Source organism: Tachypleus tridentatus, chromosome 13, assembly GCF_004210375.1.
Source record: "Tachypleus tridentatus isolate NWPU-2018 chromosome 13, ASM421037v1, whole genome shotgun sequence".
Lineage (NCBI taxonomy): Eukaryota > Metazoa > Arthropoda > Merostomata > Xiphosura > Limulidae > Tachypleus > Tachypleus tridentatus.
The window spans coordinates 63918850-63935211 of record NC_134837.1 but is presented as its reverse complement, the minus strand read 5'-3'; the positions used below and the strand labels follow the sequence as shown (position 1 = coordinate 63935211).

The window sequence follows — 16362 nt, the reverse complement described above, 5'->3', positions numbered from 1 at the left end:
GAATAACCTGAGAGTTAGCGATGGACAGTAATAACTAGTTGCCTTCCTCGTGTTACACTGCTCAATTAGAGCAGGCTAGCATATATAGCCCACGTGTGCCTTTGTGCGATATTCAGAAATAAAATTCAATGTAATCTACCAGGTAATCTCTTAAGTAATGTCCAATTTTAGGTTCACAAAAAAAACAACAATTTCACACGCTTTTACTGTTATTTAATCAATAATGTATGTTCCATTATTAATTACTTCCTGTCAATGATTCACAAGCTTCTGAATGTCACTTCTATAAAATTCATGGGGTTTGGAGAAAAAGAATGTAGATAGAGTAGTTTTGACATCTTCTTATGTTCCAAGCTCTTTTCCATCAGCATAGTTCTGTAAACTTTGGAATAGCTGACAGTCAGATGGGAAAAAGTCTGAAGAATAAGGAGAATGTCGAAGTTTTCCCCGACTAGTTCTTGAATCTTTGCAGGTGCAATTCTTGTTGTATTATCTTGGTGTAACACAATGTTTTTGCTATTGATCAAAGTAAACCTTTTCTCTTCGAGTGCAACATTCAAGCGCTCTAACTTTTGGAAATAGAAGTCTGATGTAATCGTTACAGTGAGTGGAAGCAACTCAAAGTGGATCACACCAACATTCCACCAAACGCATAACAAGAGTTTCCTTGGGTGGTGGTCCATTGTGGGCTGTACTTTAGCCAGTTTACCTGCAATGAATTTTTGTATGCGGCGCTTGACACTTTTATAATATATCCATTTTTATCTCTCGTCATTAACCTATCCAATTTAGGTGAGTTACCTAAAAAAAGTGCAAATGTCCACTCTTGCGCTAAGGTTGGCTTCTATCAAATCATGGGGACCCATTTTTTAAAGTTTTGACGCCTTTCCAAGATATTGCAGATGACGGTGAATTGTTGAAGGGGTTGAATTAAGCTTCTGTGCTAGTTCTTCAATTGTTACAGCACAGTCTTCTTTTTAAACTCATAAAGTATTATATGCCTGATGTGCTCCTCAGACGGATCAATCTTCATAAGGGTTTATTTGATTAATGATCTGAATAAGTGGAGTTGGCTTAGTTTCTTTTACATGTCTGATCATTTTTATACACATCCTACTACATATTTTAGTTATTAAAGCCTTCTACAAAGAGAGAAATGACGATGTACATTCTGTATTAAATTTTGGAACATTACTTATAGGATGTCCTGATATATATAGAACCAATACTGATACAGACTCTTACTTGTTTTAACCCTATTAGAAAAATTAGTCTATAATTAATACTGTAAACTGCCTTTAATTTTAATTCATCGTGTTTGCTTCGTTTAGTTTTGTTTGTGCATTTGTTGTTTGAATTTCCAAATATATTGTTAATTAATGAAAATTATTATTTTTTTATTACTGGATGTTGTCGAGCAACAACATTGTTGTTTTTGCATTTCAAATTATTTAGTTTTAATTTCATTACTATTTTAGAAACAATTTCAAAATAGATTCTTACAACAATATCAAACTCATAGCAACTATTATAAAGTAAGTGAGGGTAAAGGATATAATGTCAGCCCAGAACTTGTAGAAACTAATCAAATTTATATCACGCAGAACTCCAATCAAAAACACCAGCGATTAACTCGAGTTTTAGGCCCAACTTGTGATCCGAGGGATATCATATTTGATCAGGTCCTCTTACCAGATATAAAAGAAGGAGAATGGATATGTTTTGAGGGCATGGGTGCCTATAGTGTTTCTTTTTCGAAACGTTTCAACGGTTTTAATCCACCTCTGATTAAGTACATCATCAGTAGTAAAACCAGGTAAGAACCGTTTAGTATAGGATATTTTTCTTTTGGTTTGATATATCTGAAAACTTAAAATAAACTAGAAGTTCTGTTCAATTACGTGTTTTCAGATTTTAATTTGTTTTCCAGTTGGATAACTGTTTTCTTAGTAACAATTTCAAATGTAACACAAAGTTTCCTGACAATTAACTATATAAGCATCATAAATTAATAGGAGTTAGTCATTACAAGAAACACTGATGTAGCATTATGTTAACAGTCCTCTTAACTTAGCTGTATGGAAGATGAAATTAAGTGAAATGAGGTAAGGTCACTCAATTTCATGTAAACCTAAACTCCATTAGAATGTACTAGCAGAAATTTCAACTGTTTGTGCTTACAGTAAGTAATCGTATTATTCATATTTCATTGAAAAGATGAAAGAAGTGATCATCTTCCATGTATATATATATATACATACACACACAAGTTTGTTATGACGAAAAACAAGTCGAAACAAAAATAAAGTAAAAATTAAAATACGCTGCGCCAATTTAAAGGATCCTTGGGTACAAGATATAATATAGAATATAAAATGTATCCTAGGTGGGGATACACCGTCTATCAGTTTTAACCTCCATTCGCCAGTCTTACATAAATAAATAAAATAAAATAAAATAAAGGAATAGTAATACAAATTAATATTATAAATACAGAAATATAAACTAGGAGAGCGAGATGTGGGTATTCAAGCTCACAACGTCCCACATCTGTATCAACCTTGTCTGCTTGCAACCAGTTGTGGGAAAGTGACTGCTCTCCAAAATAAAGTAAATAAGAAAAAGAAAACAATTGAGAAATAAAAATAAGAACTACCATTTGGTAGTTAAATAAACTTACCTCTTAAAATTAGCATACCAGCCCCCTTTATGGTAGAAAGGCACTAATTGGTAGCCCAGTAAAATAATTATAATAGTATAAAGGGCTCCATCCAGTTATCTAAATTATCTAGTATAACACCCAACCACCACTCATTACGTCTTCTGTAACTATTATGCTCTGAACAAGTCTTTATACGCAGTAGGTGTACATCCGCATAAAATAGTGCCATGTTGCTAAATCACCTTATTCACAACTAAAAATAGTTATTAGAAATGTTTAGTAAAATTTCTCTAATTTTCACTTATTTATAATTATTTAATACATTCTCAATATTTGTTACAGAATAGTTTAATAATTATACTTAAAGTTTCTTTATTAAATCCATTAACTATTAAATTGTTATCATTATTTCAACATTATTAACAAAATATTCTACTTTATTGCAAATGTTACAATATCTGAATAATTGCGAAGTTGTAATGTTTATAACAAAAAGGTATGGTATGTTACCATTAAAAAAAGTGGTTAACCATATATTAAAAAGGTAAAATATTTTTAATAAAAAATATTTACATTGATATTCTTATCAATTATTCTAATTTCTAAATCTAAATAATGTGTATTAGATAATGAAGTATTTTTAATTCCTAATTTTACTGGATAAATAGCGATAATAATAATATTAATTTCAATATTATTTATACTAATTAAATCATAATATGTCTGTGAGTTAAAATAAAATGTCTGGGTTTATGTAGTTTTCAATGAATCTCTTCTCCTGAAAGTGAAGATACACATTTGCTATACACGTAGAATAGTTAGCTCCCATTGGAACTTTTATTACTTGTTTAAAAACCTGGTTATTGAAAAATATATAATTATTGTAAATACAGAGTGTTAATATGTCTTTTATGTTTTAGAGGTAATATTTTTCTTCCGGTTTAATAAAAAGAACAGAACTGTTGTAATAATGAATTTGAAACAAAGATTAAATCGTTTAATGGAATTGTGTTGTAGAATGTGTGAACTCAAATGTTTGAATATTTATTTGTTCTCAATTTCTCAGATATTCTAAAATGGTTTGGTTATTTTTTATTATTTTGTCAAGTAAAATATTAAGTAATTTATTCAATAAAATGGCCAGTTGCTTAATAATTGTTGTTGTTCAATTATAAACAAATTACACTTCATCAATCTTGTTTTTTAACTGATGAAGTAAAAACCTGTTTTAATTTACTTAAATCAGCGTTAATATTTTCTACCCTGCATAGCCAGGTGGTTAAGGCCTTCGACTCGTAATCTGAGGGTAGCAGATTCGAACCCCGGTCACACCAAATGTGTAGCCCTATCAGCCGTGGGGTACTATAATGTCGCGGCCAATCCCACTATTCGCTGGTAGAAGAGTAACTCAGGAGTTGGCGGTGGGTGGTGATGACTAGCTGCCTTCCCTCTTGACCCACATTGCTAAATTAGAGAAGGCTAGCGCAGATAGCCCTCGTGTTGCTTTACGCAAAATTCAAAACACACAGTTAATATTCTTTAAATATTTGGTGGGACGTAGTGTACAGGAAACTCATTCCATCAAAACGATTCAGAATTTAAAATGTTCGTATATATTATTGATACGAACTATAACGTTTAATTTATTTAAAAGGGTACCGTTTAGTGAAAATAAGAGGGAATTCTCAATAGCCGCGGCGTTTGAAATTCCTTTATGCAAGATTAGAGTAAATTAATGCGTGAGGCCTTTCATACTTTCCTTGTGCGCCATCAATACCCAGAGTGGGGCACACTATACCAGTTTCGTGTTATTACTCATTAGAATCTCTATCAGACAACCCTCATATTGAATTTTTTTGGCAGAATTGGAAACAAATTTCAAGATGAAATTTTTTTTACTGAATGAAATTGTAAAACGATTAATAATGGGTCAACTTGGAACAGCAGAACCACCAAGAAATAGACTAGCAACAAGTCATGTCGCTTAATAGATGAGAATTCATGAACGCATACGTCAGTGACAAAACCTGTCCGCGAGTTAATGATGACAATAAGAGAGATCATTAAAAAGGATTTCTGTCTGGAAAAGCCACACAAACTGAACACAATCTTCTTCCATTGTATATCCATTATCTCATCTCATACATCAAAGAGCTGACAATGAAATAGGTTTTTGCTTTTCCATATGAAGACGTAACAGTAATGTCGCGATGGAATTATTGTGAATTTACATTCAATTAAACAATTGAAAATCAAACTGTCATACAATGGTTGTACTGCAACAGATGGGTAATGGAAAGTATACAAGGAGCAATGTTGCTCTTTGGATAAGAAAGTCTTACGATGAATACTTTGTAATGGAAACTGTGTTCCAGAGCTGTGGTGAGCTCACAGTCGACAGATAACCTAAAAACTGGTGTGATTAGTTGTGTCGATTTGTTTTGTTTGTTTGTTTTCTAATTTCGCGTAAAGCTACATGAAGGGTATCTGCGCTAGCTGTCTCTAATTTTGCAAGATGTTTCCAGTATGAAAGTTGCTTAAACCGATATTTACGATAGGTTTATTCATATCTCCACCAATCAGATGATTAGAGAAACTTTGGAAAGAAATGTCGGTATTGAGCTCAGTTTGATTTTAGCTTGATAAACTGGTTTAATTCATCGATTGTTGTTCTTGTATGGATTTTATAGCTACAAATTGAGTTTCGCACTTGATGTGTAAAAAATGTATAAATTCACTATTTTATATATAGATGTTGTATGCACGTGCACCTTTTAATCAACTTGTATGTTCTTTAGGCACCAGCTGGAGAAACAATGTAAGAATAGAGTTTTTATAGAAACAATGAACTTTTGCCAGTTGTAGAACAAACTTCGTCATAACCGTTTTATGAAGTAAACGTGAAGAAAATGAAATGGTATTTGAAATACAGTAAGGACGTGTGTTATAATAATGTGTAATATTTCTAAACATTTCTTACTGCAGTGTTTTTTCTTTTCTGCGATAAATCTAAGAAACATGTTATATACGTTTATATTTATTTATTTTTAGTACTGAGACAAGGGTTAAGATAAAAAGGGTTCAGTTATGGCTTAAATTTGTTTGTAGAGTTTGCGTTCTTGATGTGATAAAAATGACTTTATATTTATTGTGATAACAATATATACTTATTGTATTTATTGAATGTACGATAATCATATGATAATCACTGGATCCATGAACAGTGTCTAATGTTCATGATATTATAGTTTTCTTAGTAACTTTAAAGTTTATGAAGATGATTTTGTTTAATTCTACGATTGTAACTTAACTACATGTGATTATTTCAAAAAGTATAATAAAATGAATCCTAATAAGCTGTATAAAGTTATAAAAACAACATTTGTTGTTGAGGATGGCCTAAATCTTTTCTGGTGCTGAACAAAAATCAAATCAATTTTGAAAGAATAAGACAGAACACATTGAAAACTAAATTTCGTTATATAATTTAATGTCAGTAATGCACATAACAAAAAACTTCCGAAAAAGATCATTTCCTTTGTGCACAATTACCAAATCTAGCCTTACTTACTGGTACGCCCAAACAGGTCAGGTGGTCAGGATGCTCGACTCGTATTCTAAGGGTTACAGGTTCGAATCCTTGGCACACTAAACATGTTCGCCCTTTCAACCGTGGGGGCATTAGAGTGTGACGTTCAATCTCACTATTCGTTGGTAAAAGAGTATTCTAGGGGTTGACGGTGGGTGTTATTGATTAGCTGCGTCTCCCCAAATCTTACTTTGATAAGTTAGGGATTGATGGTGTAGCTTTTTCGCAAAATTCTAAAAAAACAAAAAACCGTATCACTGGAAGCTTAAAGAAACTTGTTAGTCCTTTTTAGAGTTAAAACATCTTGCGACGTCAACGATCAAATCTGATTCGTCTCGATATTGTATAAACTATGGCTCCTGTGTTATGTAATAATACAAATAATAAATAAATAAATTAAACATAAGGTTTGTTTGGAAATACTGCTGATCTTTCACATATTTTTATAAAATTTGCCCATTACACAAATTTATTTGGCACCCTGGTTGGTGTTAAATTCTGCCAAATTAGATTATTGTAAAATATCAATACCGTTTAGCCTTTACAAATGTGTGTTGATTATAATTAAATTCCACCTAATTTCTTTCTATGAGAGAAGCTTTCATCAGTTTCATAGCATGACCTATTGTTGATTCAGTAGAGCTATCTATAAACTCTTATATGAGTTGTCGCAAGTTTCTGTTTACCATTCATCAAGGATTCTGCAAGTATCTGTTGGCCATTCATCAAGAATTCTGCAATTATATGTTGACCATTCATCAGGGATTCTGCAAGTACCTGCTGACCATTCATTGAATTTCTACTCTGGAGTTTAAGCAGTAAATCACCCTCTAATTGAACGATATTGACATATTGTTGAGGAATCAAGCATATCAATGTTATATTAATGTTATATTAAAATTATATCAATGTTATATTAATGTTATATGCTACACATGATGTAATATTTCCACCCATTTTCACTTCAGCTCCCAATGTTTTAATAGACTTCCTGCTCGTAGATAATCCTGCAGACTACAGACTCTGTTTTCCCCTATGGTATATTGCCTGTTCAGAGATTGTCCTTCAGGCTACACACTCAGTTTCCTCTTGTGATAGACTGAGAGTCTGCAGATAATCTCACAGGCTACAGACACAGTTTTTTCTTGTGATATACTGTCTGTTTGTAGATAGTGTCGTAAACAGAAAGGCTCTCTGTCCAATTTTTCTCTATGTAAATAAAAATGGCCACATTGATACAGTGGAACTGTCAAGGTTTTCTTTCTAATATAAATTATATCAAGGCATTGATTGATTCCTGTCATCCTTTGTGTCTTTCTTTACAGGAAACATTTCTAAAACCTGAAATACAAGTCACCCTTCAGCAGTTTTTTTTTTGGTCGGTCAGCATGTGGCCACTCTGTCTTTACCACTCGAGAACTCCTTGGAGGCCGTAACCATACGTGTTTTCTTGGGTCATACCATCACTGTTTGTTCTCTGTACGTGTTTTCTGGAGAGACTTATGATCAATCAGTTCTTAAAGTTATCATTGAATAGCTGCTGTAGGTGTTGATATTGATGGTAAAGATCGCTCTTAGAATGCATACTCTCAGAACACAATTTCTCTCTCTTCAATACTGATGTTTACACTTATTTTCAGGCACCTAATCAGTCTTTTACTTCTGTTTATCTATAAGTTTGTTCCCCTTTACTTTTCTCTCACTTTTCGTTGAGGGTTGACAGTAACCCACTGGCAGTGATCATTTTACTATCATTTTGAGAGAAACTGACCGTAGTCGATGCCACTCCACTCGCGTGCCCCAGTGGAAGCCGGACCAAGCCAACTAACCCTCTTTTACTGCTCTCTTGAAACATGATCCTGCCTTCGTCTGTAAGCCATCGATAGACAACTTAGTGGCAGCAGCGACTGACTGTACTGGCAGCTTCTCAATGTATTCCTACATTCTCGAGAGGTTTTCCTCGTCTATGGTGGAATACTACCTGCCAAATTACACAGAAAGCTCAAAAACGGGCCTAAGATACGTTTTGTAGGTAACTCACCCTTTCGAACTGCATCGCTTTTTAGCTGGCCCGTGCTCATACTAGGCAGGTAAGACGTCAAAGCTAGAAGGAATCTGGAATTAAACTCACAACCAGCATCTCTTCTACCACCAGTTCCAAAGTTATATAGGACAAGATTCGGAAGGTCATTGGGCAGTATAGTTTTGTTTTCCTACAATCTTGCTATCTCATAGCCAAGAACTTGCTATGATCGTGCAGAGCGATCGCCTCTTTTCTTTCAGACTGATCGTTCCTATGACTATAATCATGAATTTACATTGATGGAGCTCAAGCTTGCTCTTCATTGGTCTGCCAGTACCTCATTGGGGCCTGATGATGTATACTACAAGATGCTACGCCATCTGTCTCCTGCTTCTCTTTCTATTCTTTTGGTTGTTTTTAACTGAATCTGGCAGGAAAATGCTTTCCCTGATCGTGAGCCAGGCTCTTGTCCTACCTTTCTTTAATTCTGGGAAGGATCCCAAGATTCCTTCAAATTACCATCTAATTGCTTTGACAAGCTATCTCTGTAAGACCTCAGAGTATAGCTTATGCTCGTTTCATTTGATTCCTCTAATTAAAACTTCCTATAGCCCACCCAATGTGAGTTCCGACGACAGTGCTCCACCGTCGGCCATCTGATTTGACTTGAAACGTCGATCAGAGAAGCGTTTTACAGACAACAACATCTCATGTCAGTGTTCTTTGACCTTGAGAAAGCTTACAATACTATGTGGAGGTATGGTATTTTGCCAGACCTTTACTCATATGGGTTGCGTGGCCTTTCGCCCATTTTTATTCAAAAAATTTTAATGGGCAGGCGATTCCAGGTTTGTGTGGATTCGACACGTGCTCTATGTAGATGGCCTTCACATCTCGTGTCAGTCGTCAAACATGAGGTATATTGAGTGGCAGCTACAGACTGCCCTCAATTATTTACTGAAGTGGACCACAGCAAAAGGTTTTAACTTTTCTCTTTCTAAAACCGTTTGCATGCACTTTTGCCGCCAAAAGAGTATTCACCCCAATCCTGAAATCTGTGTTGGTGAAGTTGTGCTTCCCGTGGTCCTTCAAGCAAAGTTCTAGGGCTTATCTTTGACAATAAGCTGACCTTTATACCACACATCAAGCAGCTGCAAGTGTAGTGTACAAGGACACTGAACATCCTCTTTGTCCTCTATCTTTCTCTTGGGGAGCAGATCGATGTGCTATGCTAAAGATCTATTGTGCTCTTATTCAATCAAACTGGACTATGGGATTTGGTCTTTGACTCTGCTAGGACTTTGGTCTTGAAGTTGCTGGACCCCATTCATCATCAGAAGCTTCAGGTATGCACGGGAGATTTCCACACTTTCCCAGTCTAGTGTTTGTACACAGAGTCTCATGAACCTTTTCTACACCTCCACCGTTTGTAACTGTCTTTACTGTATGCTTCAAAACGTCGACCCTAATTACAGCATCTCACCTGGGATTCTGTTTTCCTTCCTCAGTGGGTCATGCTTTTTCAGCATAGATGATATGCCATTGTTGCTTCTGGTCTTCGTATCCAGGTGCAGTTGGATGAATTGACTGTATCTACTGGTCAGCCTATCCCAACATGGCTTATTACCATTCCAAAAAGTTAACTTTTCTTTGACTCGTCTGAGAAAAGCAGACACTCCGATTGGTAGTACAGTCTTTTGTTTGCCGAACATCTTCCGAACCATCCTTCAATTACTATATATAACAACGGTTTGAAATTTGGCGACTATATTGGCTCTGCCTTGGTTCGTTGTGGTTCTGTGGTTGCACACAGAATCTCCCCTATAGTTTCTGTGTTCATTGTCGAATTATATGCCATTTCTCTTGCCCTGAATCTCATGGACACTAAGCAGTACTCGAATTATAGTATTTATACAGAATCAATTCACGTTAGTTCTCACTCTGTTCTAAAAAATATTTAAAACCAACTGGCTCATTTATCTTTAACATCTACTTCTATCCAGTACCTCTGGATACTTAGAATGGGGAACGAAATAACAATATTTTTCAGATAGGACCCTCTATTGAACGTTGGCCACCTTGTTTCTGTAAGGACCGAAAGGTGGAAGTTGTCTTAACTAGACTACGCATTGGCCACAGTTTTTTAACTCATCGTTTTCTTTTATCTTGGACTGATGCACCAATGTGTGGTATGTGTGACACTCAAGTCACAATGATCCACATTTCACTGTCGTATTGTCGTTACGACTCCGAACGACGAGTCCATTTTAGACTTGTTTCATCCACAGGTTCTCCCCTGACGATGAACAGTGTCATTGGCGATGGTGACATTGTCCACATTAGAAATATTTTAACCTTTTGAGGACCATTAGCCTTTTCAAAACTATTTAAGTTTTTAAATAAAAATGGACTTTATTTTGTTTTAAGATGATTATTTTCTACAAATTTAAATATTTACTCTTTATTTTTATTTTTTTACCTGTTGTATGGTGCAAGTAGCCTAGTTGTTTTGCATCATAAAACACAAACAACAACCAATAATATTCTCTTTGCTGATACGTTACTTTTATACAAATTAAGCGAGTCTAAAACTTGCACCAAACTCGGATTGGTGTTTGTTTTTTAATTTCGCGCAAAGCTACATGAGGGCTATCTGCGCTAGCCGTCCCTAATTTAGCAGTGTAAGACTAGATGGAAGGTAGCGAGTTATCGCCACTCACAGCCAACTCTTTTACCAACGAATAGTGGGATTGACCGTCACATAATAATACACCCACGGCTGAAAAGATGAGCATGTTTGGTGTAACGGGGATTTGAATCCGTGACCCTCAGATTACGAGTCGAGTGCCCTAACCACCTGGCCATGCCAGGCCGGTTGATTGTGTTTCTCGTTGAAAAGACAGGCCAAGTTTTGAATCTGAAGATTTAAAAAACTAATTAGGTTTTAAAGATTAGGACTAATTAACAGTAAAGAGTGGGATATTCCGTGTGTCTAATTAAGGTTATAAACTGATAATTACGTCAAACACATCTAGAAGAAAATAACTACCGCAGATGGCGATAAATTTTGAAAATGTTAAACTTTTATAATAAAGAAAGTTAACTAATTTAAATTTAATGGTTTGGGGACCTCATGAACATTAAGATAAAAGCAGTTAAAGATGTTTGATGAAAATATCGTTAAGTAAGATATGGTAGATTGGTTTTGTTTGTTTTGAATTTTGCGCTAAGGTACACGAGGGCTATCTGCACTAGCCGTCCTTAATGTACCAGTGTAAGACTAGAGGGAAGGCAACTAATCATCACCACCCACCGCCAACTCTTGGACTACTCTTTTACCAACGAATGGTGGTGTTGACCGTCGCATTATAACGCCCCCATGTCTGAAAGGATGAGCATGTTTGGTGTGACGGGGATTCGAACCCGCGACCCTCGGATTAAGAGTCGAGTACCTTAACCACCTGGCCATGCCGGGTCGGAGATGATAGAACCTGTCAATTAAACATTGTTTAAGTTAAAAGGAAGTAAGTATGTGTTCATATATATGTTTATATATTTTTTCAAATCAATAAATCTCGCATAATTACTTACGAAATTATTAAGTACTGGATATAGCGTAATCCGATTGGTTAGCATGCTGACTGTGGATCTGGTTCCGGGTTCATGTCCTGTAACTATAAGAAATAATAACAATAGAAATCCGCACTTTGCAGTTCGGAGAAGTGAATTTGTCGTGTTGATTAGCTTCCGCTGTTGCATTAGAGTAGCCAGCGTATTGATGCCGGGTGGTGATGAATAACTGCCTTCCCTCCAGTTTATCACTTTTCAATTAGAGACGAACCGCGCAGATAATTCCGAAGTAACTTCGCCTGGAATTCTACAACTAACAATACCTTAATGATACTTTCGGTAAAAGCAATTTTTCAATAAATGAAAACGGGACAGTTGTGACAAGATTAATTTATTCTGTATTTTTGAAGAAAGATACAATACCAAGAGAAATGTAGAATTGTAACCAAGTCTGTATAAACTTCAGGAAACCAGACATCGAACAACACGTGAGCTTGGATGAATCTCCTTTTGTAATTGCATAACTACAATATTCTCTCCCATTTCACAGCGGTATGTGTGCATACTTACAATGCTAAAAACCGGGTTTTGATACCTGTGGTGAGTAGAGCACATATAACTTTGTGTAACTTTGTGCTGAGCTTAAAACAAACAAAAAGTACAATATTTATTTTTATGAGCGACTAAATGGTTAGGTAAAAAAAAATGAATAACTTAATTAATACGTTTAATGTCATAAAACGTAGGAGTAAACGAAAGACCTCAAAATATTTCTAATTATTTCAATTTCAAATGTGTGCTTTTTCACTTTACCTTTTAACGTGAATAAAATATGTGTACATGTTTGTATTGTAATGATAAAAAGTATTTATTTCTGAAGTTTTACCGGAATTCAGGTTAAAATTACTATGGAATTACGCTATGAAAATTGATTTTACCAATTAACATAGTTCCTACGAATTATTCAAAGCTTTCGTTTTTCCTTGCTATGCATAATTTAATACAAATCAGATAATTTCACCTCTCGAAGTTATCATTTTATTTAACAGTAGCATTAATTATGTCAATATGTTTCGTACGTTAGTTCATAAACTCAATATAATTTGGTTAATTATCATGGTCGTTATAGAATGCAAATACATTTCTTCTTCCCAGACGTATTTACTACCAAAAAAGCATAAACATTTATTATTTCAAATTTATCGTTTTATTTCACTCCATGAAAGATTATGCTGGGTAAATCATTTACGAAATTCTGACTTTATACAAACGACAGAATTAAAATAATAATTTAAATAAATTTTGTTACTCACAAGTCCTAGCTTTAATCTTTTGTTTTGTTACTCACAAGTCCTAGCTTTTATCTTTTGTTTTGTTACTCACAAGTCCTAGCTTTTATCTTTTGTTTTGTTACTCACGAGTCCTAGCTTTTATCTTTTGTTTTGTTACTCACGAGTCCTAGCTTTTATTACACCTTAAAGGTTTTTATTTATCCCTATTATAGATCTGATTCGAATTCTGTGCTAACTTTTCTTAAGCTATTCTTTCGCTTTTCAGAATTAGTCACTTTTGAACAGTTTGTTTTACAAGCCTGGCCGTTGGGCAGATTTTCTTTAGAAAGGTTACCTCCCACTAGCTCAGCAACACATCTGGAGATTTATAATTCTAAAAACCAGGTTTTAATACCCGTCTTTGTGCAGGTGTGTGTTTAACAACGAAAACAAGGTATTGTAGCACTACACAAGAGATTCAAGTGGCCTTATATTCACACAGGCACGTAGATACGTAGCTGGTACGTGTCACACACTAAATAAGATGTAAGATTTTAAGAGTTTTCTGTAACTTATTAACTTGTAACATTGAATTTGAATGATTCACTGTGTATTTCAGTAATTTGTAGCATAAGTTCGAATAATATATAACATTATGTCTTAATAATAAAAAGTTAATTGGTTAAATGTGATAGGTGCGATACATGGAGCTTTACGTGTTACAATTAACTTCCAAGTAAGGTGCTCGGTAGTATCGTTAAGCAGGCCTAATCTCATGGGATTTTCTTGGGTTAATGGCCAAAAACATTGCTAGCAGTTAGGGTACTCAGCTGGTGAGCAAGGACGTAGAAGCCTTATATATATATGGCCTGTTATTCATAATTAATACTATTTGTTATTAATTGTAATTGTAGAAGTTTAGCAGCTCTTCTTGTAAAATCTATTCTGTAACTATTCAAATTTCATGCTGCATCAAACGTAATATATCGCTGTTGATGTTATGTATATGTTTACTTTCCGATAATCTTATAGAAATGCCAAAGATAAAGCTCAACTTTGTGCTGTTGTTGAGTTTGTTTGTATCGTACCATCAACTAGAGGCATAGTTTCACAAGAAGTGGGTACTATAGAGAAAAAAAATATTTCTTCTTTGGTAGAAAACGATAAATAAATAATACCCATTTTGGTTTTTACTTGTAAACATCACCCACTTTGCATTAAAAATACACCTAACTCAATTTATAAAATTCCATACGGAAAAACATGATATTATTCTTAGAACTTTCAGATCCTTGATTATAATAATTGCAATATCTTTATTCAAATGAACGGGACTTTGGCTTCTCAAAGCTTCTGTACATATAAATGTAGCGTATCCTTGTTTAAGGTTTTGAAATACGATATTAATTAACAAAACTCTCTTCAGAACAACTTTAAGCTTGTCACTTGTAATAGAATAAGTTTTAGATGCTAAAAGAACCATTGATAACAAGATATGTCACTGGGAAAAAATCCAACAACAGCTATCGTGTACTAGTATCTAATCCAAAATTTAATTTGAACCATGTCAGTTTGACAATATTTTGGGCATATAATATATTTGTTTCATATTTCTTAGCCTCTTGTAGGTTTAACGAACATTAGTTTTTTCAATTTTTTGAGCGCCAACTGTACACAAGTTAGAATACTTAAATTATGGTTCGTAAATTTTATTCATTAAGTAGAACACAATCGTCTTCAAAATGTTTCTTTTAAATTAATAAAATAAAACACGAACGTGAAATAGGAAGCATTTATTAAACATTTTGGATTGTTTGTTTGTTTTGAATTTTGCGCAAAGCTACTCGAAGGCTATCTGCGCTAGCCGTCCCTAATTTAGCAGCGTAAGTCTATAGGGAAGGCAGCTAGTCATCACCACCCACCGACAACTCTTGGGCTACTCTTTTACCAACGAATAGTGGGATTGACCGTCACATTATAACACCCCCACGGCTAAAAGGACGAGCATGTTTGGTGTGAGAAGAATTCGAACCCTCGACCCTCAGATAACGAGTCGAGTGCCTTAACCACCTGGCCATGCCAGGCTATATGGTAATTACAACAGAAATGATATGCATAAGAGTAAAGAGTCTAAATAAACAAGTACAAGTGAACAAAACGAAAACGTGGAATAATTAAAATAGTTAAATTAACATAAATGAGGAGTTGGCATAATTTATATCAGGTTTGGTTGTTGAGAGAATTTTAAAGTTAGAAAGAGAAATCGGGTGTCCTGTTTATGTATTGTTCTGATAAATAGTTGAGTTAAATAGTTTTGTAACTTTTGTTTCTGTTTTGATAGATATGCTCACGTCTTCTCATATTCGTACATTACTTTAGTTTCACCAGCATAGGAGCCTTTACAGTTTCTGCACGTTTATAAGTAGACGAGATGTGAATAATGGTCAGTCAGAAAACGATCTTTGAAGCGGAAAACATTTTGAGTCTGAAATTAGGTTTCATAATAACTGTCAGGTCAATTTGTGGATAGTCAGTGTTATATTTTTGCAACTGTTTCGTGATAAGGGAAGCTTGTCTTCTGAGATATGGTAAGCGGGTGTATAAGAGAAGTTAGTGTATACTGGGTATCTTAGCTGGTTTGACAAACATATTAGTTTGTAATGAGGTGGTTATTATCTCCAAGAAATACTTAAGGTAGCTTGTTGGAAAGATAATTTTTGTACGGAAGTAATTTCTTTGTGAAGGGCTAGATAGCATGAGGAAGGTCTATAGGCTCAATTTAATATACAGAGAATAAGGCTACATTTAAACGAGGTGGATATAAAACTGTCAAACTGAGTGAAAAGACTAGTAAATGTGGTTTTACGATAGACCGAAGTTAAAAAGCTATTAGGATCATGGTTAACAAGAACATCCAGAAAAGAAATCGAATTGTCTCAATTTCATGAGTGAGCTGTGTAGTGTATCTATATGTATTTTTTCTTATAGCAAAGCCACGTGGTGTCATCTGCTGCGTCCACCGAGGAGAATCGAACCTCTGATTTTATCAGTGTAAATTTGAAGACTTATTTCTGTTCCGTCAGAGGACGGACTGTATAGAAAGGTGTTGCGAATTACGATAGTCAAGTAAGTGTTGGATATGATCAATATGGCGGAAAATAAGTAAAGTGTTCTTAACATACATTCTGTACAGAACAGGATTGAAATTTAAAAGACAACTGTTAATCCAGTTCTGTTTGTGGTGAAG

General features: G+C 34.6%; 1 protein-coding gene across 1 annotated transcript in view; it reads left to right on the top strand.

Annotated features, from left to right (window-relative positions):
- LOC143236162 (ornithine decarboxylase-like) overlaps nt 1–16225 on the top strand; it is a 27962-nt gene extending 11737 nt beyond the window's left edge. The window contains exons 6-7 of the mRNA XM_076474446.1: nt 1605–1816; nt 16104–16225. Coding sequence (XP_076330561.1) covers nt 1605–1816; nt 16104–16170 — 279 coding nt within the window. The 3' untranslated portion in view covers nt 16171–16225. The remainder of the gene's footprint in view (nt 1–1604; nt 1817–16103) is intronic.
- Nucleotides 16226–16362: the final 137 nt, after the last annotated feature.